This window comes from Gorilla gorilla, chromosome 17, assembly GCF_029281585.2.
Source record: "Gorilla gorilla gorilla isolate KB3781 chromosome 17, NHGRI_mGorGor1-v2.1_pri, whole genome shotgun sequence".
Lineage (NCBI taxonomy): Eukaryota > Metazoa > Chordata > Mammalia > Primates > Hominidae > Gorilla > Gorilla gorilla.
The window spans coordinates 79,385,615-79,412,500 of NC_073241.2; the positions used below are offsets into that span (position 1 = coordinate 79,385,615).

At 43.5% G+C, this 26,886-nt stretch overlaps 1 protein-coding gene and 1 long non-coding RNA gene across 5 annotated transcripts in view; one reads left to right on the forward strand and one right to left on the reverse strand.

The window, feature by feature from the left end:
- Window positions 1-26,886, reverse strand: part of MYO5B (myosin VB) — a 368,321-nt gene that overhangs the window by 265,303 nt on the left and 76,132 nt on the right. The window contains exon 1 of one of the 3 annotated variants that reach the window (XM_063699216.1): window positions 13,189-13,271. The exons of the other annotated variants lie outside the window; for them this stretch is intronic. Coding sequence (XP_063555286.1) covers window positions 13,189-13,224 — 36 coding nt within the window. The 5' untranslated portion in view covers window positions 13,225-13,271. Of the gene's footprint in view, window positions 1-13,188; window positions 13,272-26,886 lie in introns of those variants that run through there. 3 annotated transcript variants of the gene reach the window in all.
- LOC109023997 (uncharacterized) lies at window positions 9,477-20,499 on the forward strand. 2 transcript variants are annotated; one of them, XR_010131240.1, is made up of 4 exons: window positions 13,212-13,320; window positions 15,287-15,468; window positions 16,229-16,413; window positions 19,594-20,499. It is a non-coding gene; the product is annotated as an uncharacterized lncRNA (long non-coding RNA). The 2 variants fall into 2 exon arrangements; XR_002003477.3 differs by lacking the exons at window positions 13,212-13,320; window positions 15,287-15,468 and adding an exon at window positions 9,477-10,165 and having other exon boundaries at window positions 16,225-16,413.

Here is a 26,886-nt window from a genome sequence, read left to right on the forward strand (position 1 = left end):
TGCAGCCCCAAGCTGAAATTCAGAAGAATCATTAAACCAAGAAACAGTGATGGGAGCAGCATTAAAAGGAAGACTGGGTCTTGCATTTGAAAAGTGAGCACAGGGGACTACAAAAGGTTGAGGGACAGGCCCAAGGTCACATGGCATAATGGAGAAGGAAGATTATAGCCATCCTGCTGCTGCTGCTGCTGCGTTCTAACACACCTCACTAAAGCAGGGTGTGTCTAAAGCCCTTGACTTTGGTTAACAATCAGTTTTTTGTTTTTTTTTTTAAACACAAGAGCACCCAGTCTGCTCAAAGAACTGTAAAAGGGTTATAAAGACCAGAAACCACGGGGGTTCCTGGAAGAGGTTGGTCAGCTGCTTGGCTAGACCATAACTTTCAGGCTTTTCAACAGGGTGATATTCAATTTCCTAAAAAGCTGCAATCATGAATGAATGCCAGTAACATACTAGTGCCCAAAATGGAACTGAAGGGGAAGAGGAAATGATATGGTAATTAGTAGGAACAGAACACATTAAGTAGATATTCTAATATTGAATTATTGAATCACTGAATAAATGTCAAGAGTGTTAGACTCCAAAAATACTTTTTTCAAAAATTTAAAACCTTAAGCATGCTATAAAATTCAGAATCCATAAAGGAAAATGACTGACAGATTTGACAGCATGCATTTTCTTTTAAAAGACTCTGCAAACAAAAGCAAATGGCAGAAGAAACCTTAACAAACATGCAGAGAAACTTTCAATATCTATTATTCTCAAAGCTATCAAATCAGTAAGAAACTATGAACAATTTGTAAATAGACTCAAAAAATACAAAGAGCCAATAAACATGAAAAGATGCTCAACTTCCCTCATGATTCAAGAAATGACCATTAAATGGTGAAATACTACTAACCTATGAGCTTTGTGCGCACACGCACACACACACACACACACACACAGACACACACACACACAAAAGAAGATTAGTAATACCAAGATACGAAACTAAGCATGCTCATGTTGTTGACAAAACTGCAGAATGGATGAACCCTGGAGAGCAACTTGATCCAGTCATGCCAAGTCTAGAAGACTCTCCTACAGTAACACTAGCTTGAGGATGGGAAGAGTAAATAATATGGATGTTAACTGTAGTGTCGTTACAAGGGCAAAAATTGAAAATTGCCTCATGTTCAGTGGGATGTTAACAAATCATCATGCAGTTGTTGGAGGTGTTTAAACCAGAGCAACTCCATCTGGAAGAGGGGCTGGGTAAAATGAGGCTGAGACCTGCTGGGCTGCATTCCCAGGAAGTTAGGCATCCAAGTCACAGGATGAGATAGGAGGTCAGCACCAGATACAGGTCACAAAGACCTTGCTGATAAAGCAGGTTGTGGTAAAGAAGCCAGCCAAAACCCACCAAAAACAAGATGGAAATTAAAGTGACCTCTGGTCGTCCTCAGCGCTCATTAAACACTAATTATACTGCGTTAATATGCTAAAAAAAAAAAAAAAGAAAGACACTCCCACCAGTGCCATGACAATTTACAAATGCCATGGCAACTTCAGGGAGTTACCCTATATGGTCTAAAAAGGGGAGGAACCCTCAGTTCTGGGAATTGCCCACCCCTTTCCCGGAAAACTCATGAATAATCCACCCCTTGTTTAGCATGTAATCAAGAAATAACCATAAAAATGGCCAACCAGCAGCCCTTGGGGCTTCTCTGCCTTCGGAGTAACCACTCTTAATTCATTTACTTTAATAAACTTCCTTTCATTTTACTCTAGGTTGGCCTCGAATTCTTTGTGTGAGATCCAAGAACCTTCTCTTGGGGTCTGTATCAGGACCCCTTTCCAGTAAAACAGTCGTCCATGGGAATCCTGTAGCCACTAATATGTAGTAGACTAACGGGTTGATTTGGAAAGATAATCATGGTATATTAACCAAAAATCACAAGTTACAAAATGTTATAGTATAATCCTTGTGTTTAAAAAACAATCTATAGATACATTGTTTAAGTAAGCAAAAGGCTAGACTAGACAGGTTCACATCAAAATTGAGCAGTGTAACTCTGAGCAGGTGGGCTTAGAAACAGGGAGGGAAAAATGTGGTTTAAAAAAAATGCTAGAATTATGGACGACACTTCTTTTTGGTGTTCTCCCAGTTTTCTTAAGTACTGAGTTTTTTTTGTAGTTGGAAAGAATTTAAAACCTCAAGATTTCATAATGAAACACAGAAAGGAGTAGTTCATTCTCAAAGAGAAGAAATAAGCCATTGAGGAGAAAAATGCAGAAAATGCAGAAATGACCCTTGAGCTACACTGCTGCCCCATGAGAACATTTACCAAACAAGGGAAAAAACCTATATGGAGACCAGTGTTGCTTTTATCAAAGACAACAGAGACTTGGGTAACTCTGGTGTTTGTAGATCTCCTCATCCATAAACCTGGTACATAACACACTGATGTGGTACTGACTCTTTCTGTAGCCATTAGGCCACTAAAAACTGAAACCGGGATCTATTGCCTGTGGACTTGCTCAGTAATATAAACCTGTACATTTTTTTTAAAACAGTCTTGCTCTGTCACTCAGCCTTGAGTGCAGTGATGTGATCTTAGCTCACTGCAACCTCCACTTCCTAGGCTCAAGTGATTGTCATGCCTCAGCCTCCTGAGTAGCTGGGACTACAGGCGTGCACCACTGCACCTGGCTAATTTTTTTGTATTTTTAGTAGAGACAAGGTTTTGCCATGTTGGCCAGGCTGGTCTCGAACTCCTGGCCTCAAGTAATCCACTGACCTCAACCCCACAAAGTGCTGGGATTACAGGTGTGAGCCACCACAACTGGCCGAAATCTGTCAACATTCCCTGCACAACCTTTCTCACAGAGTATCCCCTCACCAACGATCTTGAGTGCAACCATTTCAGAAAAATGTGTTTCCACTGAAGTATCTTCTATCGTCATAGTTGGCCTGACAAAGCCATTTATTTATCCTTAGGAACTGATGCTTTGGTATAGCTAGTAATTCAACCCATGAAATAGAAGTGGGTGTAATTCCCTGCATTTCCCTCCTCTACACAGCAAGCCCTGCAGTTAACCTGTGCATTCAAGGGACTGAAGCAAGATCTCATAAAACTAAAAAGTTTAATCACCGTGACATTTCTGCTTCTCCACTAGATACCTGGTACTTGCTTAAATCATGAAGCAGGCACACGTGCTGGGGTTCAGAATGAGAGTGGTTCTGCTGGGCACTCTTTGTGGGATGCACACATGGGTGGGTGGGTCTGCACTGAGCCCTTAGACACACCTAAGCCCAGCCCCACTGTGAATAAGGATGAGCATGTGTGAGCCTAGCTGTCTTTCAGGAAAGAGTCAGAAATCAGTTAATGGATACAGTTAAGTGAACGAGACCCATGCACCTTGGGATGGCCAGCCACCTACTCTAACCACCCATGTGAGAAATGACTACAGTGCAGGGAGCCTCACTCATGAACACATCCACCAGAACTTAGACACTCCCATACGGGTCATGCCACTGAAAGCAATCTTTCAAGAGCTTCTACAGGAACCACCTTCAGAGCTTCTTTGCTTCCAATATCCTTAGAGATGAAAGCGTTACATCTTTGGAGAGGGAACAGAATTATCTGAAAGTCAAATGTGAGTCGGTCTCAAGTTTGGTGAGCAGGTAGGTCAATATCACCCACCTCCCAATCCCAATTCACTTCTGGTACCAGGGCATTCTCCCAGTCACCAAGCTCAGAACTTCGAAGAAAACTGTTCTGCCATATCTCACCATGTCTAACTAGGGGGACCAAATCATTTACTGTCCAAACCAGGACACTTCCCATATATGAAAAGGAGGCACATTTAACCTTATGTTGAACTACATTAAATAGCCACATTTGGCCATTTTTGACCTAAAGAAAGGCAGTTCCATGATTCACTTATGCTGAGACACTGGGCTTAAACTAGGCATTTTGGGGAAAACAAGGATTGTGTGCTCACCCAACATCCAAGCCATCCCCAAATCCTTTCAACATCTGCCTCTCACACCAAATTCCCCCCTTTTCCCATCTGAAGCATCCTGACTCAAGTGTTTGCTCTTTACTTTTTAAATTAGGCTGTGAAGGCCAAGGTTGTCTTGCCTTCAGCCTCTCCCCCCTCCAATCCATCCCACCAAGAGCTAGAAGATCCCTCTTTCTAAAACTTAGGTCTGGCTATGTCTCTCCGTGTTCAAGAAGGATCATTGTGGCTCCCAGAGCCTCCTGGATCAAGGTCACACTTCTTAGTCTGTATTGAAGGCCACTGAGGCTGATCTCCACTGGTCACCATTTCCATCTCTCTTTCATCCTAACTTCTATGATGTACCCACTTGCCCCAGCACCAGTCTGTCCACTGTAAATAAGCACAAGTCCTTTCCCACTTTGTTCACAATACATACTCTTAAAAAATCATCATCACCGTCATCATCAAACCCCCTTTGCCCTGCCTTGCATTTCTATTTCCTCTTCTCAATGTCTCTCCCCAGTGTCTTCCTGCTGGAGCTCCCTAGGTCTAACACTGGCTTCTATGCTGGCTCCTCAGCATGGCTACAATATACCCCTACCTTCAGACAACGTCTGCTCCCAGCTCCTGCGGGAGACAACACCTGGGCCAGCAGACCTGCCAGCCTCACCTGGCATCCATCCACAGGGCCAGTGCTTATGCTGGGCCTGGCTCCACCTATGAAGGGAAACCAACACTGCAGCATGCATTGTCAGTCCAATGAAATGACTTCATTTCCCAGGCAAGTCCCCAGATTTTCAACACTGCTGTTGATATGGTTCCCTTGTCCTTCCTCCCCTATCTTTCTTCTCAAATCCTCCCAATCTTTCATTGCTGGTGTCTTCCTTGACTTTCCTCCCATCCCCATTCCCCACAGATGTCATCACTCCCACCTCCGCATCCCTAGAATTGATCTCACCTCTCTTGTGACAGACCAGTGCATGCTGGCTTGTGCCAGTGTGGCTCACATGTGCATCTCAGCCAGACTGCAGGCACAGTGAAGGCAGACACCCTGCCTTACCATTCTTTTGATTCCCAGTCCAAGTTCACTATGTGGTCCATCAAAAGTCCTCAATAAAGATTTAATTGTACTAATAAAACTTGTTTGGGCCACATATAACATAAAATGGCTTTGAACTCAACCATAAGAGAAGTTCCAAACTTCTTGAGAAATTGCGGTGTTATTTAAATCATCATCCTAAGGTGACTTCACTCAACAACAACACTCATTTAGACATGTAAGTTCTGGTCTGTTAAAAATCATCACTCTGCAGCAGCAGCAGAATGTAGGGCTTCCTCTCCAGGCAATAAGCATGATGGGTATGTCGACCTCACAGGCAGAAAGTTCCAGGTTCTGAATAAGTAGTCATCAAATGACACAAGCCAGTGCTTAGGGAAGGATGGTAAACTTCTGTTGCAAGTCCCAAGCCTCTAGGGGCCTACAGGCAAACCCTGACTACCCATGAAGCAGCTGCAGGTGCCAAAGGACCCACTGCCAACAAGGAAATGAGGGCAGTGGATCACACACCCTGGTGAAACTGAGGAGGAGCAGAGAATGAAACAGAGGAAACTGGAGACAGCATGACTTCAGACCAGCAAAGAAAAGTCACCACCCTGGAAACTAATGCTCTACCCTAAACAAAGAAACTACACACTGCTTTTTGCCAAAGAGGCTAGTGGTATGAGTCAGGAAAGGACAAGAATGACCAACTTCTCACACCCTGAACCACATTCAAAGTCTAAGCCAAGAGAGCACCTCTGGAAGTCAGAGTAAAGAATTCCCTTCAAAATAAAATATTTACTTCAACATTTACTCCACAATATAACTTGCTTATATCCAACATCCTCCATCAAGCAGGTCCGTTTGTCTATTTACTTAGGGGTATACTTCAACAACAGTTAATACCAACAGATTCGTGGAAACACTATGTTACTTAAAATCAGTTTTTTTTAATCTTATAGGTGTATTTTTCCAATTGTTTAAGGGGCAAGGTGTAAACTAGCAATTGTTGCTTTGGAGTTACAGGCTCCAAACTTAGTTGCCACGTTCTATGGATTCCAATGAAGTTATAACATTCATATTAGATGTCCTAAAGAGTCCCATCAAAATCAATACCAAAATATCTACTGGTTACTAGGCTGGCTGTGAGGAAGCAAATACACAACAAGGAAATAGACTGCCTTTACTTCAAGTAGCTTACAAGCTACAACTTAGCTTTGAAAAGGTAAATGTCGAACTGTGTGGTACAGATTGGAAGCACAGTGGCATGGGGACTGGATTAACTGGGAAAGGCTTGCAGAGATGGTAGGATTTATGCAGAAGAAAAAGAAAGTCTTAGAAACAGAAATGAAATAACATAGATAACATGGACAATGTAGTAAGCTCCTCTGTATCATCAATGTGATGACTCCAATACATGCTCTTGGAGCATAAGCAATCCAGGTACCAACAGTGGTCAACTGAGCAGCTGGGAAAGAAACCTTCACCAAAGGACAGCAGTTCAGATGATGGAACCTCTGATCCTTGCAGTCCAGCTCCTGAAATCCAAGAAGAAAACCCTAAGGATGCCAAGGCCACCAGCTTCCTAGTCACCTCCGTCAACACCCAGCCCCACTGTCAAAGTTGTAAACCTTTATACTCCCCTGAATGAATCTGAAGAACAGATAAAAACGGCCTTTATATGAATGATCCAAGCACAACTACAAGAGCTGAATGAGTCTCAGCAATTGCTTAGAGGCTTCAAGCACAAGTTACCTTTTTTTCTTTCCATTTAATTCATCTTCTGACCATGAATTCAATCCACATCCAAGCTTGTCTCAATCTGGAGTTTCTTAAAGTCTGAGGATGCACATTTCCAACCTAAGACACAACAGTGTTCATATCTTTTGTACCTACTGTTCAGAATAAGAACAACTGATACAATAAAACCCAAAACACATGAAACAAAAAAGGCATGTCAAGCAATAATGAGAAGTAGGTTTGGACAGGTAGAGTGGGACAGGATCATGGAGGCTTCTCAACACAGGCAGCTGTCTGATGTTCCAGAGTGGATAAGTGACACAGGAAGACTGTGCTTCAAGGATACTTAGCAACAGTGGGACACACAGTAGAGACTTAGGGAACAGGAGGAACAGAAGTCTAACAAGATGCCATGGTTCCTTCCACTCCCAAAAGCCTGGCTTAGATGCAAAGCCAGCCAGTCAGCCAGCCTTGTAAGTAAAATGTAGTTGATTCTTGGGGTTCTACTACCAACAGGCCACCACAGAACACAAGGACCTTACTCTAAGTGAGACATTCTCAATTAGGGGTGATTTGGGCCCCCAGGAAACATATGGCAAGGACTGGAGCTTTGAGCTGCTTTTAAGTGGTGGGGATGAAGTTCCACATAATTTCAGCAACCATCTTTACATGAATTTGCAGAATAGTTAGCTGAGAAATACACGGTATCTTGTAGTTATATTCCCCTATAAAGCCAACTGGCTTCACTGATGCCAATGGGCACCTGACATTAGATATATAAACTTTATCCTCCACCAAAAGGGCTAAATATAGACTACTATTTACTAGGGCCTGTGTGTGCCTGCCATGGGTTCACTGGGCCAGTTCAGGACACTGGACATAGGACCAGGGCTCCACAGTCTACACACAGATTCTCAGTGTCCTAAAGCAACCTTCAGAGATTTACCTCCCACATCACTATAGGTGCCTTCCAAGCTAAGATCCAAGATACACAGCCAAGATATTTCAGCAACAACCTGGCTAGAAACCGGAAGAACACTATAAAGTCACATGCACATTGGTCCAATGACAGAAGGAAGGAGCTTATTTTCTTTTCTACATGAGCACATCTGTTTGGATATTCACTAGAGTAAATACTTAAATGACTAATTCACAGTTTCACTTTGTCATGGTTAAAGTATTTTATGAGACATCTGCTTCTGCTAAATCAGGATCTTGTTTCCTCCTGAGCTGTCACACTGAAGGCAGGAACATATGATGCTGGTTGTGTTGCACCAGCAAAAGCTTGAGAGAATAACCTTTTCAGACACAAGACTCCCAGCTTCGTTTGGTATCTGTGAAGCATCTATTACTGCAAGTCAACAGACCCACTGACCACAGGAAGACCTCAACTAGTGCACAGAATTATGCTTCAACTATATTCAAGTGAGAAACGGCCTGCATGGTACGGAGGGAAGGGAAGTTTTACCCCTCTGCCTACCACCCTCCCCACTTTCTACTTCTCTCCTCTTTCCCCAAAGCACATCATACTGACTGGTCAGGGTCCAAGACATTACCTGGTACTAGCTGTTGCTCAGGCACAGTCACTGGGGGCCAAAAGCCACATACTGTGCATGCATCTCCCCTCTCTTTTCCAGGTCTAGGGATCAGCAAACCAAACCAGAGCTGAAGATTCCTCCTAAAGCACTGGGCTCTTTCTCTGCTCTCTTCTTCTTGTCTTTGCTTTGCAAGGAACAATCAATCAGAGCATGGCAAGACCCCTAGATGCAGAAGTGGCTGAGGGAGAGCTGGAGCCAGCAGCACCACCCGAAACTGCAGTTTCCCACCCAGAACTCGGCTTTGGGAGGGACAGGGCTTGGGCCAATGAAAACCTAGAACTTCAGTTACTGTTTGGCAATTGTTCCTTAAGAAGACCACAGGTCAGGGGAAGGGAAATGGGGAGGTATTGAACAATCAGTTACAAGATGAATAAGCTCCGTGGATCTAACCTACAGCATGGGGACAATAGTTCACAATAGCATACTGTATAGTTGAAGTTTGCTAAGAGGGTAGACCTTAAGTGTTCTCACCACAAAACAAATCCCCCAAAATGGTAACTATGTGAGGTGATAGATGACGAGTATGTGAATTAGCTTAATGATGATAATCATTCCACAATGTATATGTACATCAAAGCATCGAGTTGTACACCTTAAATGCCATTTTTGTCAACTGTACCTTGATAAAGCTACATGGAGGGGAAAAAGAAGGTCACAGGGAAGAGGGGTACTTAGTGAGGCACCAGCCAGGCATCCCTGAGTCCTGGACCATCATATTGCTGTATGGGGCCATCTTCTCTGTAAGTCCTAGGCATATTGATTGACACACATTAAAAAGAAAAATAACTATAAAAATGCCTCACCTACAGAATGGGAGAAAATTTTTGCAATCTACCCATCTGACAAAGGTCTAATATCCAGAATCTACAAGAAACTTAAATTTACAAGAAAAAAAACCAGACAACTCCATCGAAAACTGGGAAAATGATATGGTACTTCTGAAAAGAAGACATATTTATGCAGCCAACAAACATAAAAAAGGCTCAACATCACTGATTAGTGAAATGCAAATCAAAACCACAATGAGATACCATCTCATGCAGATCAGAATGGTGATTATTAAAAAGTGAAGAAACAATAGATGCTGGTGAGGCTGTGGAGAAATAGGAGTGCTTTTACACTGTTGATGGGAATGTAAATTAGTTCATTGTGGAAGAAAGTGTGGCAATTCCTCAAGGATCTAGAACCAGAAATACCATTTCACCCAGCAATCCCATTACTGGGTATATACCCAAAGGAATATAAATCATTTTACTATAAAGACACACACACGTATGTTTATTGTAGCACTATTTACAATAGCAAAGACATGGAACCAACTCAAATGCCCATTGATGATAGACTGGATTAAAAAAGTGTGGTACATATACACCACGGAATACTATGCAGCCATAAAAAGCAATGAGATCATGTCCGTGGGTGAAGGAAGGTTTGTGTCCTTGGATGGTTCAAACTGGAAGCCACCATTCTCAGCACACTAACACAGGAGGAGAAAACCAAACACCACTTATTCTCACTCATAAGTGGGGGTTGAACAACTAGAACAGATGGACACAAGGAGGGGAACAACATACACTAAGAACTGTTGTGGGGCGAGGGGAGAGACGAGTTAATAGGTACACCGAACCACCATGGCACACCGCATACTTATGTAACAAACCTGTATGTTCTGCATATGTATCCTACCCAGAACTTAAAGAAAAAAAAAAAGCCTCCAAATCTTAACTCTTAGAAAAGGAAGACAGATTGCTGGGAAGGAACTCACAGCAGGAATACGACCCAAGTGGAGAAAAGCCAGGTAAGGAACCTCCTCAATGGTCCAGCAACACACAGATCCAGTGAAAAGCTAGAAATGCAAGAGTGGCTACAGATTAGGAATACTAATGCCAGACAAAGAGTTTCCACAATTAGCAAAATACCTCTGATGCAGGGTGAAGGCTGCTCCAACCCAGCCCTGCACAGCCCAGAAGAGAGAATCAGAACCTGGCTCTCGAGTATAGTCCCTAGACCAGGAGCAGCAGCACCTGCAAGCTTGTTAGAAACGCAGAATCTCCAACCTCAGAACCAATGAATTTAAAAAAAAAATCCCCAGTGTTCTACATGCACATTAAAATATGAGCCTGTCCCAAAACCCCCCAGGCCAAAGAATTAGATAATCCTGTACCAGCCCAAAGTTTCTCAAAGTCTTTTCCTTCCCCTCCCCAGCCTCAGCCCATAAGAGACTTTTCTGCCCTTTCCCAGGAGCAATGAAGAGGGAGTCCTTTTTTTTTCCTTCCCCAGGAACTCAGTCCTTCCCCCAAAGGAGAAGAGTAGCAAATCCAACAGATTGTATGTGATCAGTGAGTGGAAATGCAATGCTCTTGAAACAGGCCCTGCTCTCTCCTTCCCACTTCTCCCCTGCCCCGCCTGTCCTTGTTCTGACTGTGCTCATGGCTACAGGCTCACCTTGGGCTTCCAGCTCCTGTGGTTAACTAGCCAGGAGGCCCACTTTGTGGGCAAAGCTCTCTGGGCATTTTGGCAAAGCCATGACCTCAACAGTGGACCAAAGGTCCTAAATTTGAGGGTAACTAGGTGCTGCCTAACCATTCATTAAGCCACTATCTTCGTTTCCATTTCCAACCAGTTTTGTGTGGATTCTACCAACCTAAACTATGGAGGGTGGGAAGGGTAAAAGACACTCTATCCTGACCCTCCCTGAAGTTAGAATGTATACCCTCCCTGGAAGTTAGAATGTATCTTACAATCTTGTGCTTGTTCAAAATCCCTACCTGGTGTGGGTTGGTTAAGTCTCAATCCATTTTTTTTTTTTTTTTCCTTTATAAAGATTCTGGTCAAGGCTGGGTATGTGGGCTCATGCCTGTAATATCAGCACTTTGGGAGGCCAAGGTGGAAGGATCACTCAAGGCCAGGAGTTCAAGAGCAGCTAGGCAACAAAGTGAGGCCCTATATCTAAAACAAATTTAAAAATCAGCCAGACACGGTGGTGTGCACCTGTGGCAGCTTCTGGGAAGGCTGAGAGGATGGCTTGAGCCCAGCAGTTTGGGGCTGCAGTGAGCTATGATTATACCACTGCACTCCAGCCCGTGCAACAGAGCAAGACCTTGTCTCCTCATCTGCCCCCACCAAAACAAAAAACAGATTCCAAACACCTAGCAACTCTAACATCATACCACCAATCACTCTTTGAAACTTCATGGACTCTAAATAATAATTTGCCATCAAGCACATGCAGTTCCAAATGGGTAGGGCAAGCATGCATCATTATCTGGGAACACAAATTATGTTAAATGTAACATAAGGATCACCTTCTTAGTTAAAAGTATCAGTTTTGAGGCAACACAGTGAGATCCCATCTCCATTAAAAAGAAAAAAAAAAATAGCCCAGTGTAGTAGTGTGCACCTACAGTCCTAGCTACTCAGGAGGCTGAGGCAGGTGGATCTCTTGAGCCCAGGAGTTTGAGTTTACAGTGGTGAGCTATGATCATGCCACTGCACTCCAGCCTGGGCAACAGATGAGACCTTGTCTATTAAAAAAAAAAAAAAAAAGAAAAGAAAAGAAAAGAAAATTATACCTAGCGAGGAGGACATTAAGAACTTTAAGGTGTCTTTGGCCAGAAATTTAAGATTCCTGGGGATCTATACATGCTATATATATATCTCATAAATCTCAAAAAATTTTAAAAAGGAACATCCTCATATTCTTTGAATAAAAATTCAAAAAAATTTACCAATTTTTAAAAAAAGTTTTTACTTAGTTTATGTCTCTACTGTGAAATATCTGATCATCTATTTGTGGTCATTAATTTATTCAATGAGGAAAATTTTACTTTAAATGACTAGTATTTTAGTTTAGAAGAAACATTTCTACAAAGATCATACAATACAATTGTTCACTGTCATGATGATTCCTGTCTTTATTTGGGGGTGAAGAGTAATGATTATAAGCATGGGCATCAGGAAAGACCTTCTTAGGTTTCCCACAACTATGTAAACAGTTCCTCGCAAATAATGACTAATGTACTTCATAGTAATGACAAGTTTCAGACCATGCGCTCTTACATTACAGCTAAGTTGATAATAATCTTTCATAGCCTTTTCCCTAAGTTTGAAATTGCTAGGTCCTAGGGGAAAATTCTTTTATCCAGGGAATGAACAGACATGGACCGCACAGGTAGCATCTGCCCCTTACTAACCTTGAAACTGGAAGTAGATGGACAAGAGATATCCCAGACCTGCCAAAATGCATAAACACCAGCAATCACAGAACTGCAAAGGCCAGAACAGCAACACCTGTGGGCTGGCTGGTGCTCAGATGGAAGAATTGGGATGGAGCACTCTGGAGACCACCAGGACTCAACCACCAGGAGGACTCCAGAGGGGGTACACGAGGACATCTAGGAGCAGGAAGTTAAGACTTGGCTTCTGGAGTTTAGGAGAATGGTTTCCCTATTGACTGGGATACTTACAAAGGAAACCAAGGTAGGAATCAGACCAAGATGAGGCTGGAAGAAGAAAAAAGACTGGGACCAGTCACTAGCAGTCAGGGTGTAAGCAAGAGGTCAAGGCATGGTAAAAATAAATAAATAAATAAATAGATAGATAGATAGATAGATAGATAGATAGATAGATAGATAGATAAAATAGCTGCTGATGCTGGTACTGGAGCTGGGTGGACAGGCAGGATGACAGGATAGAGAGGGCTCCCCTTTATGTTGTTCAGAGGGATGTGAAAGCCAGGATGTCATTACCATCTGGAGTCTTAAACAATTACTTTCTACCAAACAAAACAGTGTAGCTATGAAGCAATGCTTCTTCCCTAACCTGTGAGCTCTGAACCAGGTTCACAGAATCCAACATGGGAAAACCGCACCCCACGGCAGTCTCCTTAAGTTCCGTACTTCATGATTCCATTTGTGACCTTCTTAGAAGCGGAACTATAGCGATGGAGGACAGGTCAGTGGTTGCCAGGTTAAATAACTTTGTAAAAATTACTATGTTTGCAGGGTGCATTTCTTTTTTTTTTCTTTTTTGCAGTGTGTATTTTTCTGCACACAGGTTTCACCTGATTTCAAAGGAATATGAAACTCCCCAAAAAGGTTAAGAAAACCACTGCTCTAGAATATCAAAGCACAAGGCCTTGCATATGCCATTTGGAGTATGGAGCTGGGCTGGACAAATTAAGTAAGGACAAAACCGTGAAGTCACTCCTATGAGCACCACTACAGCCCTCCCAGCTCAGCACCTTCCAGTGTTTCTGGCACAAAAACAGAGCTCTTTGTTGACTCTCAAAGACTCACATAAACAAGCCTCCTTTGTAGGCTGTCCACCCTACCCACCCTACTCACCCTCTCCAGCTACTTTTTATAGAACCACCTCAAATTCATACTATTCAAGCCATAACTCATCCTTCCATCCTGCCCCTGCATCCTCCGCCTGCTCCCTTCCCTGCCTCAGAGAGTGGTACCATCCTCTTACTTGCCCAAAAATGCACCCTGGACATTGTCTTCACTTCCCCTCTACCTCATTAATTCACCAAGCAGATCTCCCGATTCTCTCCCAAATCTGTTTGCTTTTCTCCATCCCCTCCACCACTGCCATCCCTGTCCAGGTCTCACCTTTTCTCACTAGGGTAAAACCCTGACCTTTGGTATGACCCCACATCAATGCATTCTCCTTACTGCAGCCAAAGTGATATTTCAAAAATGCAAATCAAATAATTTCCCTCCCTTGCTCAGAGCTCTTAGATGCCCTCCTCACTGTTCTTGGGACCCAAGTCCTAGTGTGTCAAAGGGGTCATCATCATCTGGCCCTGTCCAGAGGTTTCTGCCTAGTAAGTTTAATCTCTTACCATTTTTACCTTGGAAATAAGGCTAGTTCCATTTCCCTAAATGCTTCATGCTCTTACTGCTAGGCCTTTACAGTATCCTCCCTGTGCCTGGAATGCTTGCCCACCCCATTTCTCATTATCTGGCTATTCCTCTTCAGGTTTCACAGCCTGGATGTCACTTCCCCCAAGAAGTGCTTCCAGCTCCCCAGGTCCGGGGCATGTGCCCCTCTGTGCCTCCTCTGACACAACCCTGCTAACTCCACATGTCAGACAATTCATGTGTGTCCCTGACAGACCCAGTCTATGAAAGGCATCTTATTCACTGCTGTATCCTCAGTGCCTATTACAACAGGAACTCAAGGCTTGCTGATAGATAATTTGTGCCTTTGGTATGGCCACATAACTCTATGTCCCTCCCACCTCATAAAGAAAACCCTGGAGAAATAAATGCTCATTGACCAAGACCCACTCTGCTGCCTTCACTAAGGGAGGGTGCAAAGGGAGGAGAACATCTTGGCCTAAACAGCCAGACAATGAGGATTAGTTATGGGACCTCCAGCTGCCCTGACCCTGAATCATGGGCTAGACAGAGCTTGGAGATTGCCTGGTCCAGGGTTTCCTAATGCCTTAGGGTGCCTTTTTTTTTTTTTTTTTTTTTTTTTTGAGACAGTCTCCCTCTGTCACCCAGGTTGGAGTAGAGTGGCACGATCTCAGCTCACTGCAACTGCCACCTCCCAGCTGGCACTTGAAAGTGATTCTCCTGCCTCAGCCTCCCAAGTAGATGGGACTACAGGCATGTGTCACCACACCTGGCTAATTTTTTGTATTTTTAGTGGAGACAGGTTTTCACCATGTTAGCCAGGATGGTCTCGATCTCCTGACCTTGTGATATCCAGGATGCTCTTGAAGAACTCCAAGATCCACCAACTACCAGAGAAATGAGGGGCTCAGATAAGACAGCTCCTCCTGCCACAACCAGGGGAGTTCTACTGTATTCTCACATCTTGAGCTTCAATTAAGATTGTGTTTCAGAGTTTTGCAACTTAAACTTAACAAGATCCCAGATTCCATTACCATCCCCTCAATTTACAGATGCAAAACTGAAACCCTAAGTTGTTAAGGGACTGTCTCCAGCCACACAGCCATTTCCTGCTAGAAACCAGCCTTGTGATTCCAGCACTGTTTCCGGTTTTCATGCCATACAGCACTACACATCTGTGGAGCAACAGAAAGAGGCAAAATACCCTGGTTAATCATTCTCTCGCTGCTTTGTTGTATGTGTTTTTAAGTTGTATATGCTAATATTCACATAGCATACATGTACTTACAGTATAATTATTCAGAAGTGGACATCTGCATAACCATGCCCCCAAGAAGCCAAGGATACCACACCCTGAAGTCCCCAACTCCCATGTGGCCCTCCCTCTAGAGCAAACCATTATCCTTTTTTGTTGTTGTTAAGACAGTCTCACCCTGTTACCCAGGCTGGATGGAGTGCAGTGGCATGATCTTGGCTCACTACAACCTTCGCCTCCCAGGTTCAAGCAATTCTCATGCCTCAGCCTCCTGAGCAGCTGGGATTACAGGCATGCACCACCATGCCTGGCTAATTTTTGTATTTTTAGTAGAGATGGGGTTTCACCACGTTGCCAGGCTGGTCTTGAACTCCTGGCTTCAAGAGATCTGCCTACCTTGGCCTCCCAAAGTGCTGGGATTACAGGCATGAGCCATCATGCCCAGCCCATTATACTGTCTTTTGAAATAACTCCTTTGCTTCTCTTATAATTTAACCACCTATGTAAGAATCTCTGATAAACAGCTGAGCTTTGCCTAGAGTTGAACTTCACAGAAGTGTGTACTGTTTTATAGTCTGAGTCTTCTGCTCTGCATTAAGTGAGATACGTTCATGTCCCTATGTGTTGCCAGAGTCCATTCATTCACGCTATTGTGTGCTATTCTAGTACATGAACATACCACAATGTATTTGTTTTAAATATTGATGTTGTTTCTCCTATGTTTTTAACATCGAGTCAGCTGAGTCCACACGATTTCAACATGATTGTACTGAAAATACCTGAATACCCAGAGCAGAAACAGGCCAAGTTCTCCAGGCAGCCTAGACCAGCTACATGTTTCACAGAAGCCCAAGAACAGGAAACTATGCAGATGGACCCCCGACAAACATGCATCCTTGACAATCCACAGTGCCTCATGAGGAGGTATGCAGCAATTATCTCGGGTTCTAATAATAAGGCCTTGCTGTGTGCTGATAAACCAGAATCAGTAAAAATATGTAGTAACTCTACTACTGAGGATGCCAGGTATGTAGATAAAAACTGATTATCTTTCCCCAGCCAGCTCTGAAGTGTTCAAGTCTAACATGAGGCTATATGTGCTGCTTCCATTATACAGCTGGGCTAGCTGGGTGAGGCAACCCTTTCCTTTCCTCACACACAATACAGTTCACCTGGCTTTGAATGACCCCACATGCTAAAACTGTCTTCTCTGAACCAGGCTCCAAGAAGAATAAAGTCACTGGGGTGATGATACCAAGACTAGCTAAATGGACCAGGACTAACTGAACATTGGCACTGAGTGATTTTTAAAGCCCTAGAAACCCTATCTTCCCGTCCCACCACTTCCCCTATCCACAGCTTCCACCAAACTTCCACTGAAGAACCACGATAAGAAAGTTTCCAGTGTCAATACCCTAAGAGGGCAAATGGCAACTGAATCCCAGCCAAGACTAGAAGCTACATGACAGACCACATACCTTTCCAAGAAAACAGAATTTGTTACGGGACCAGCAGGGAAAACCATGAGTGCTAGGCACCCAAGCCGGGAGACGAGAAGACATAAATTATGAGAAATGCCCCCAGAAGAATTCAGAGGTTCACAAAACATGCTCTGTCACCAACTTGTCAATCTTATCACAACTGGTCCGCTGGTCATGATTTTTTTTTTTTTTTTTTTTTTTTTTTGAGACAAGAGTCTTGCTCTGTCGTCCAGGCTGGAGTGCAGTGGCGTGACCTCGGCTCACTGCAAGCTCCGCCTCCGGGGTTCATGCCATTCTCCTGCCTCAGCCTCCCAAGTAGCTGGGACTACAGGCACCGCCACCATGCTCAGCTAGTTTTTTTTGTATTTTTAGTAGAGACGGGGTCTCACCGCATTAGCCAGGATGGTCTTGATCTCCTGACCTTGTGATCCACCCGCCTCAGCCTCCCAAAGTGCTGGGATTACAGGCATGAGCCACCACGACCGGCGGTCATGATTTTTCAAAGGCAGCAGAACCAAGGTAGACAAAGGCACCCTCATCCGGCCAACGGCAGCACCATGGTGAGCTACATACAATGCTCAGTACCCACCGCCCTCCACACTACAACATAAACACCCAAAGCAGGCCTAAAGCCATGTGAGAACAAGAACAAATCATGTCACTTCCCTGTTCAAAATCCTCCACTGGTTCCCCATCCCAGTGAACGTCAAACCCTTGCAGCAGCCTCAAAGGCCCTACCCAGTCTGGCCTCTCTCACCTCTCTAACCTCATATCCTACCCTCTCTCCCCACTCCCTTCACTCAGCTCCAGCCACAGGCTTCCTTGCTGTTCCTCAAAATCACCAGGCCTGTTGTGCCTCAGGCCTGGGCACCTGCTTTCCCTGTCTGGAATGTTCTTTTCCCAGATATCCACGCTGCTTCCTCCCTCAAATGCTTCAAGTGTTTGGCCAAATGTGAACTTCTCTGCATGGCCTTGAATTTCACCATCACCTCCTCACCCCATTTCATATCTCCTTCCTCTGCTTTACTTTCTTCTCCTGGCAACAACAGCATCTATGCCCTAAATATTTTATCCTGCTTATCTCCCTCACCATGAGATAAGCTCTCTGTGGCCTAAACCCTCCCACCTTCCTCCCTCATTTGCTCCAGGTATGCCCAGCAGCTGATAGGCACTCAAGGATTTGGAAGATAGTGCTTTCTCTCATTTTATACAAGAAGAAAGTGGGGTACTTGGTTGGCAAGATTAAGCACCTTGCCCAGTACACATTACTGAAAAGTACCAGAGCCAGGATCTGACCCTAGGTCTGTAGAGCTCCAAAGCAATGTTCTGAATCCCTCCTGCCTCTCCTCTTAAATGTGCTTTCTTTATCCCTGAGTGCATGTCACTGAAACTCACCAATCACACTCCATAAATGCAGAATGTTGAAGTATAGGGCCCACTGAGGATGGACGTTAAGGAACCAAATTTTATTCATTAGTAAACAATTTCCAAATATGTCTGTAGCATGGATTGGCGAGAATGATGAGTTTAAGGGCTATAAACCACCTAGAAGATCTAGACAAGGTAGAGTATGAGTCTGTTAGAAAAATAAAAATAGAAGCATAAAAATTAGATAAAGGAGAAAACAGGCAAACACCTATAGATTCAAAGAATGGCTTACTAAATACAAAACATATCAGAAGAAGATCCTGCAATCATAGTGTACCATAAACAGAGAGCAGCAGATAAAACTACTTTAAAATGTTCACAATGATGAGATTTCAACAACATTGAGATTTCTCTTCAGAATGTCACTTAATTCCCCTCTCATAAGGTTAACGTTTTCATTCTTTGGTGGAGACTATATTAAGGAAATGGCAAATAGGCAAAAAAAGAAGAAAGGGATAATGCTCAGATTAGCTCAAAGATTACTAGAGTGGGAACAGAGGCTGTGTCAACTCAGTAATGTTGATGCCTTGGTAATTCAGAGGTATGTAATGAGGCCAGCACTGAGGGTTGCACTGCCATCATTTATAATCTGTAGCATTTTTTGCTAGTGTCAAAAAGTTAAACTGCAGTTATCTCACACAAGTAAATTCTATTCATAAAACTACAAAATCTCTACTCTGCAAAGGGCACTGAATAGTAAATTATTTTGTTAGACAGTCACAGATTGGAAGATACACACCCATGTCAAGATTATAATTTAAATTAGTAGGCAGAAAAACAGATCCTTCTGGTTCTCATTCTCTTTGAAAGTTCTGGGGCAAATTCTCCAGATTGTATCTCTCATTCAAATACATGTTCCTTGGGTAAATTTAGATAAGACTGAATTCAAAAGAAACAGGCACCTGCTAAAACCCTATCTTCCTTAAGGGGTCAGTCATGAACTGAGATCTATAATGGTTATTGTTGCTTTTATTGCTATATGTTTGCAGAACCTTTTGCAATTATAACCAGTAGTTATTAAGGTCCTTAAATTCTCTGCAGTTTATGCTGATAAAGGGATCTCATTAAGGTAAAATAAAACTATGTTTACTAACTGAACATTGGGACTGGAATTTCTAAGTCTTAGCCCTTTCATTCATTTCTTTGACCTTCTGAAGACTCTGCCTCTTATCAACTCATTCCCTCTTCCTATAAGGCACCTTGAGCACATGAGTCACCTGGAGACTTCAATGCACTGCATCTACTGAGTACCTACTATGTGCCAGGCAGGCTCTGGGCACTGGAGAAGAGAAGGAAGAGACAAGATCGCTGTACTAATGGAGGTCACATCCTAGTGGGGGAAACAGGCAAAACCAGATATAGAGACACCTGCTATGAAGAAAAGTAAAGTATGGTAAGGGGCTTGGAAACAACCCAAGTGGGCAAAGGAAGAGAGCTATGTTAGATCGAGTAGTCAAAGAAAGCCTCTCTAAGGAAGTGGCAATGGAGAAGCAACAGGACAGAAACGAGAGAGCAAACTCCTAAATATTGAGTAGGGAAAAAGTATAGTAAAGAGAATTGAAGCCCCACTCCTGAGAGATCTGGGCTACATCTAGGAATCCATAACTGTAGCGAACCACCAAAGCAACTGCATCACGGCTCCAAGGGGCTCCTTTTGAGAAACACTGCTATAAGGATAAATATGGAATCCTCCGTACCCAACAATACTGGCCCATCAGAGCAGCAAAGCATCAACACCAAGACGTCCCCATCAAGAGGCAAAGGCAAGGCTCCTGCCGAGCCACCCACCCACCTGCCCACACCCAAATGGGGCTCCAAAGATGGCCGCATGGGACCCCCGCGGTGCCTTAACCAGCTGAGCACCACCAGCCCTATTTGCCTTTGAGCATGCATTGTGCATGACACTTGAGACTGGTTATGCCCCACGAAAAACCTTTTTCTGTCTGCCCCAAGGCAACTCAGGCCCTTCTGGTACATACACAAGAAAACCCCCACTATAGTAAGTCACTCCCTACTGGACTGAAGGTTTCTAAGCTGGTACACAGTAGCAGCTCAGTAACTGATGAATTATAATAAATAACAATGACTAATGACAGTAACATCCCTATTGTCAAAATGTTTGTGAAAATGAACCAATTTTCAGCAGTGTAACATCCAGTATAGCAGCTTTCTATTATACTTTCAACACAGCAATGTATTTTTAAAACAAATTGGGTCATTTATTTCAATAAGACATTTGTTAGCACAACACAGTCATTAAATCACAAACACGCAATCCTGTCACCCACATTAAACTTTAAAATCATTCCACGTAATGAAGGTCACATGGACGTTGAGTGCCTGCTTATAAATAATGCACAATTAGAACACTTTCTTATCTCCAAGAATTAATCATTTTTCCCTGAGACCTGTTTCAAGTGTGCCTCAATTCCCTGCCCGTCCCCACCACCTACACTGCTGAGTGTGAGGAGGCATCTTCTGTAGTTTCCCATCCATTCTCAAAAAATATTTTCTCAATACCTGTAGTCAGCATTGTTCTAAGTACTGGGCATAAAACAGTGAACAAAAAAGACAAAAAGGCTTCCCTGCCCTCAGGAAGCTTCGCATCCTAAAGCAATATCAAGGGGTGCTTTGACATAAAACCGAAAGCCTTGCCTTCCCTCCCAAGAGTCACTGATGCCTCCCTGTGATGCTGTCGTGATCATTTTTGCCAGTTGCACTGTAGAGCTCACCATGGTTTGGAGGCAGATAACTACATTTCACATTTGTGTTAAGATAGGGGACAACTGAACGTTAGAGAAAACACATTGCTGGACCATGGAACACTGCTCTGATATGGTTTAATTATTAAAGTTAGGAAGCTGCTATCTCCTTTTCTTTATGCCTGAACATCGAGTGTGGCCTCGTAATTATCAGGCGCACATACAAAATTGCAACTCATTTCTGTACATTAAAGAATGCTCCAAAAAGCATCAACTACACAAAGATAGGTACTGTGGGGCCCTAAAGGGTTGAAGTTAGTGTGAGGGTCCTTTCTCATGGCAGATTCCATCAGTGAGAGCTGCTTAGAGGAGCCCCTCTTACCCACTCCCCTTTCTGGCTTTGATTGTTACGCTCACCAGGAGTGACTCAGGCTGCTGTTCTTATCATCCAGGCATCTCAAATGCTATTTTAAAGTACATGGAAGTTTAGCTTTTGTCCAAAGCCTAAAGAGCTGCTACACCAATTGAAAAAGAGAACACACAATTAACTCATTTTATCGATTTCCCAAGTTAAGTTCTTAGACTGAACAAATGGGATCAGATTTCAAAAGATTAAACTTCCATCTCACAGCCCCATTTAGGGCATTAAAAATCTATCTGCCACCTGAGCTTGGCTTCGTGGTCCTTTGCCTCTTCTCTTTAAATCATGTTAGATTATTTCCTTTGGCTTAATGTCGGCCCTGTAAGGTAATAAGCAGTTGCAATGAGGAGATGGTATTATTTTACTGATGAGTAAACTGAGATGCCAGCCAGCAAAAGTTAAAAAGAAAAGAAAAAAATTTAAAAAGGTGGTAGAGGTAGAACTTGGTTTCTTTAAACTGCCGTGCTGTTATAATACTGAGTTTATGTTATGTAAATTTTAGAGAATGCACAGAAAGTCAAGTCATGGCTGGGCAAAGAAACAAAGGATGTGCATGTCTCAACCATGGCCCAGAGCTTCAGCTTAAACTAACTCTCAGCCTATTCAAAGCCACACTGACTCCTCCAAGCTAACCAAGGCTCCTCTTGGGAAAGGGTGTCCACACAATCCTCAAAGAACCCAGAGGTACAGCCCGGCTTCCCAGGATAGCTACCTCTAATTAAGAGGTAACTTAGGCCTTGGAGAGAATCACATTTACATAATAAAGTTACATAAACTGTTCCCAATTCAGACATTTGTCTGAGCTGGGCAAGCATGTTAAGTGTCAGCTGACTCCGTCAGAGCCTCGACACACACTGCTCCAGACGGAACTTGGCAAAGAACTAGAGGACCAGAAATAAGAGTTCATCCTTCTACTTGAGTGGCCAGCACCACTGCATCTAGGAGCAGAACAGCAATAAAAATGGAAGGGCAGGAAGTGTGGGGAAGACCAGTAATGCTGGTGTTACCTCGACAGGTGGAGCAGGTGTGGTGGCTGCCCCCTTGATAAAGCCCATGACAGGAGGCAGTGCTGCCCAAGACCTTGTTTATCTGTAGAACCCTCCTCCAGACCAAAGTTGGGTGAAGCCACATGGCAACTTGCCTCCTGCTTTCACACCCAGGAAGCTCCCAGTTGCTCCAAAGAACATTTTGAAAATCCAGACGTAGCAGAGAACAGAGACGAAGCCGGAGGACAGCGCCCTTCTGATTCCACAATTTGACGGTCCACTCAGTGCTGCATCTCAGTTTGCATCTGCCCACCACTTACACCTGTCCCCACACTGTGCCTTCCTCCTCTGTGCTCCATCATACCTGTCCCAGTCATGCCAACAGCTCTCCCAGGGATCCTGATCCCCAAGGTGGGCAGCCACCTGCACACTGTGTTAGGATGCTCTCCAACAGCATCCCATGAGCATGTCTTAGCTCTTCAAACACACCACAAGGTCCTCTCCCCTACTCTTCACAATACTCAGACAGCAGTGAGCCCTTGGCTAATCTTCAGAAAGTGTCTATGGAATTCAATCTTACGGCTAGACTTCACTAGCCTTACATAACAGAAGTCAACAGTTATGCAACCCTCTCCCTTCCTGCAGAACTCGCATTCCTCACTTACCAAATTACGTACGGAGCACCTACCAGGGCCAGGTCTTGTGCTAGGCTCTAGAAAGTTGGTGGCGAGACAAAAATAAACACACACACACACACACACACACACACACACACACACACACACCACACACACACAAACTGTCCCTATCCTCAGAGCTGACAGTTTACTAGTAAAGCTGATCAAATCCCCTTATGGTGGGAGTCTAATGATTAGTATGACTTCAGAATCTTACAGAATAATCTAGAGCCACTTAATAACCAGCTCCAACATTTAAATCCCCATTACCGGATATCTGGCCTCATATGTTAGGGAATTCTTAAGGACAGTGTATGGGGAACAGTTTCTCTGGTCAGGATTCTGTGGGTATGTGGGAGGGGGGAGGGTAGTGATAGGTAAAGTTCTGGATATTTTTCATTGTTTAAAAAGGTAGCTGTTAATGGCTGCTTGCCTTCTACTTTTAAACGAACAGGTTTTGAATGTTTCCAGTTATCACTAATCATAGATGCATGAGGAAAGAAACTAACAATGCAACACCATGGGACCTTTACTCCCTAGCCTGTTACCTTTCCATCCCCCCATCTCTTCAGGGTGTAAGACACTAACCAAAATGGTTTTCCTAAAAGAAGGTTTAAAATGGATCACTAAACAAAATTAGGAAAAACTGAAAGTCTAAGACAGACTCCTAAGAGAAATCATGTCATCCCTATGATCCTAATAGACCAAAGTTTTCGGCCATGGGCATGGCTACTTATCTTTCACCATCATCCCCCTACGTGTGGTGATCCACGCCCACAACAGCCTTCTCTCTGCAGTATAGGCGGAGTACTTGAGGCGTGGAGCAGCCTGATCACTAGTCAACAGTCATCACTTGGCACTCTGCAGTCAGTCTGTAGAAGAACTTCACTGTTACTAAATGAACACCTGGGAAGCAGGATGCTTGTTCCCCAAATCCAAAAGAGGAAAGCTCAGGCATGAGCTGAGAAGCAGTTCTGCCAATAAAGAAGATAGGCTTAACTTTGCCTACCCAAACTGGAATCATTCCCCTCTGTAGCAAGAGACAGCTTCAGATTTAAATCCAAAAAAAGAAAAAAAAACCTGCTGCATCTCTTGAGTTCTCCAATGTGCCAAGTTCTCAATTAACACAATGGGACACAGAAGGTGAATAAGGCCGTTCCTAACCTCAAGTGGCTTATCCCTTGCTCTGGTTTGAACAGCTGTTCTCAAAGTGTGGTCCCTGGATCAGCCGCATAGCTTCACGGGGGAACTCGTCAGAAATGTACATTCTCAGGCCCCACCCAGACCCACTAAATCAGCGGTCTAGGGTATTCAGGAGTCTTTAACAAACCTTCTGGGCAATTCTGATACCCACTAAAGTCTGAGAACCACTGAGTTACCAAAAAAAAAAAACAAAAACCAAAAACCACACACAACATCAACGATGAAGAATCAGCATCTGTGATGTCATTTAGCTATGAAGGTATTTCCTACATAAGACTCGCATACCCAACCTTTTTGACAATGACACACTGTCACAGCACGTAAGTACTATTAAGTACGTAGCAGCAATTGACATTTTGTTATGAGATAAACATTAACCCTATCTTCTTTGATAATAAGCAATCTCTGAATATTCATCTATATTTGGTAGCTCATTTCAAAAATGCCCTTTTTTGGTCAAGATACGATTATGTTCTTTGGTCCCAATTTGGGGTGATAAAAAAAAGCAACTTAGGTGAATATGAATATGACCAAGCCCCTATAAAAAAGGGCAGCAGTAAATTTCTACAAATAAGTCTAGAGAGGAAACTTCAAATTCTCATTTAAAAAAAAAAATAGTATGCTCATGAATTCCAAACTCTATGGGTTTATTTCTTCAAGGCTCTTCCAGGAAGACCCAACATTCCACACCTTTGTAAAGCCTGTCTAAGGCCTGGAACAGCACTTCCAGCGCCATGAACAGATGAGGAACAGGCCTCCATGATCTCTAAACACAGCAGAAGACGTTAGTTATGGAATTTTCAAAGTTTAGATTATATCTTTCTATATACCATATCATCGCCCCCTTTCTCCCTGGGAGTCTTTCTTCCTCTCTAGAGGAAAAACTTGTAACTTACAAAATGGGAGAATTAGAATACCTACTTGTTCCTTAAATGCTCTAAAAGCTGAGAAAAAAAAAAGTGCATTAAGAAAACAGGGCCATTATTCTCTATCCATAGGTACCAGCAATTCCCAGCAGAGCAGGAGAGAAAGAAAAGCTACAGGCAGACCCAAACAGCTTCCCAGCTTCGGCTCACAAATGGGAGTGATTTTGTTGCTAAAAACATCCCTCCTCTTTCAGACCCCTCAGGCCTGAGCCCATAGAACAGGTCTCTGGCTTATATAATATGACCACCACATAGTACGCCATGCTTGGGTCCAGGGGCTCACGATCTGACTTTACACAGTAAGCACTTACTGTATGAAAGGAGCAAAGTCAGTGCTGGACAGTCCCATCTCCTCCTGAAACTATGCTCCTGCACTGCCAGATTTCACATGGAAGTGAAAGGATAATAAATTCAAGTGGATGACAGCCATACATTACCACCGGCCTGATGAAAATGGCCTTTTTATTAGTGACTCAGCCTCCTTCACTCAATGCAATCAAGCAAATGTTTGCCAAATGATTGCAACTCAGTAGGATACAACTGCCCATCCACCCGCCCCCAACTAAACCCTAAGACCAGCTAGCATGACTGTCTCAGTTTGCCCAGAACTTCCCTGGCTCAGCAATGAAAGGCTGGCAAACTAGGATGGTTGGTCACCATAGGACCAGCAGACCTATGGCTGCCGGCTGCAGAAAAACAAATCTTAGATAGAACCAACCGCATGTGTCCAACCTGAAGCCCAATGAGAGTTGCAGGAAGAGGTTGTCACAGCCTTTAGTAACTTAAAATCAGTGTCTTTCTGGTGAAGAGCACTCAATTAAGAGCTAGAAGCCTAGGTTAGTAGTTCATATGCATGCCCAAATTTGACAGTCTCCTGAAGGGCTTAACTACAGCACAGAGTGCTGATCCCCAGGTCTGGTGTGGGACTCAATTTGCATTTCTTTTCTTTTTTATTATTATACTTTAAGTTTTAGGGTACATGTGCACAACGCGCAGGTTTGTTACATATGTATACATGTGCCATGTTGGCATTTCTTTTTTTTTTTTTTTTTTTTTTTGAGACGGAGTCTCGCTTTGTCGCCCAGGCTGGAGTGCAGTGGCACGATCTCGGCTCACTGCAAGCTCCGCCTCCAGGGTTCACGCCATTCTCCTGCCTCACCCTCCTGAGTAGCTAGGACTACAGGCACCCACCACTATGCCCGGCTAATTTTTTGTATTTTTAGTAGAGACGGGGTTTCGCCACGTTAGCCAGGACATGTTGGCATTTCTAACAAGCTCCCAGGTGCTACTGTTTGTTGCTAGTCACAGACCACACTAAGAGTAGTACCAGCTTAGACCACGGCTCACCTATAACCAACTGAGAAAAACTGAATCAACTATCAACCTTCCTGGGAAGCCATTTAACCTCTCTGGTCTTGTCTCTACCTATAAGATGTAAATGATCAAGAGCTCTTCAAATTCTGGACTTCTAGAATAGTGTTTCTCTAATTTTAGCATGTATAAGAATCACCCAGAAAGAGATACCTGGATTCTGTGGAAACAGATTCCTGGATTCCTCCTCACTTACTGATTC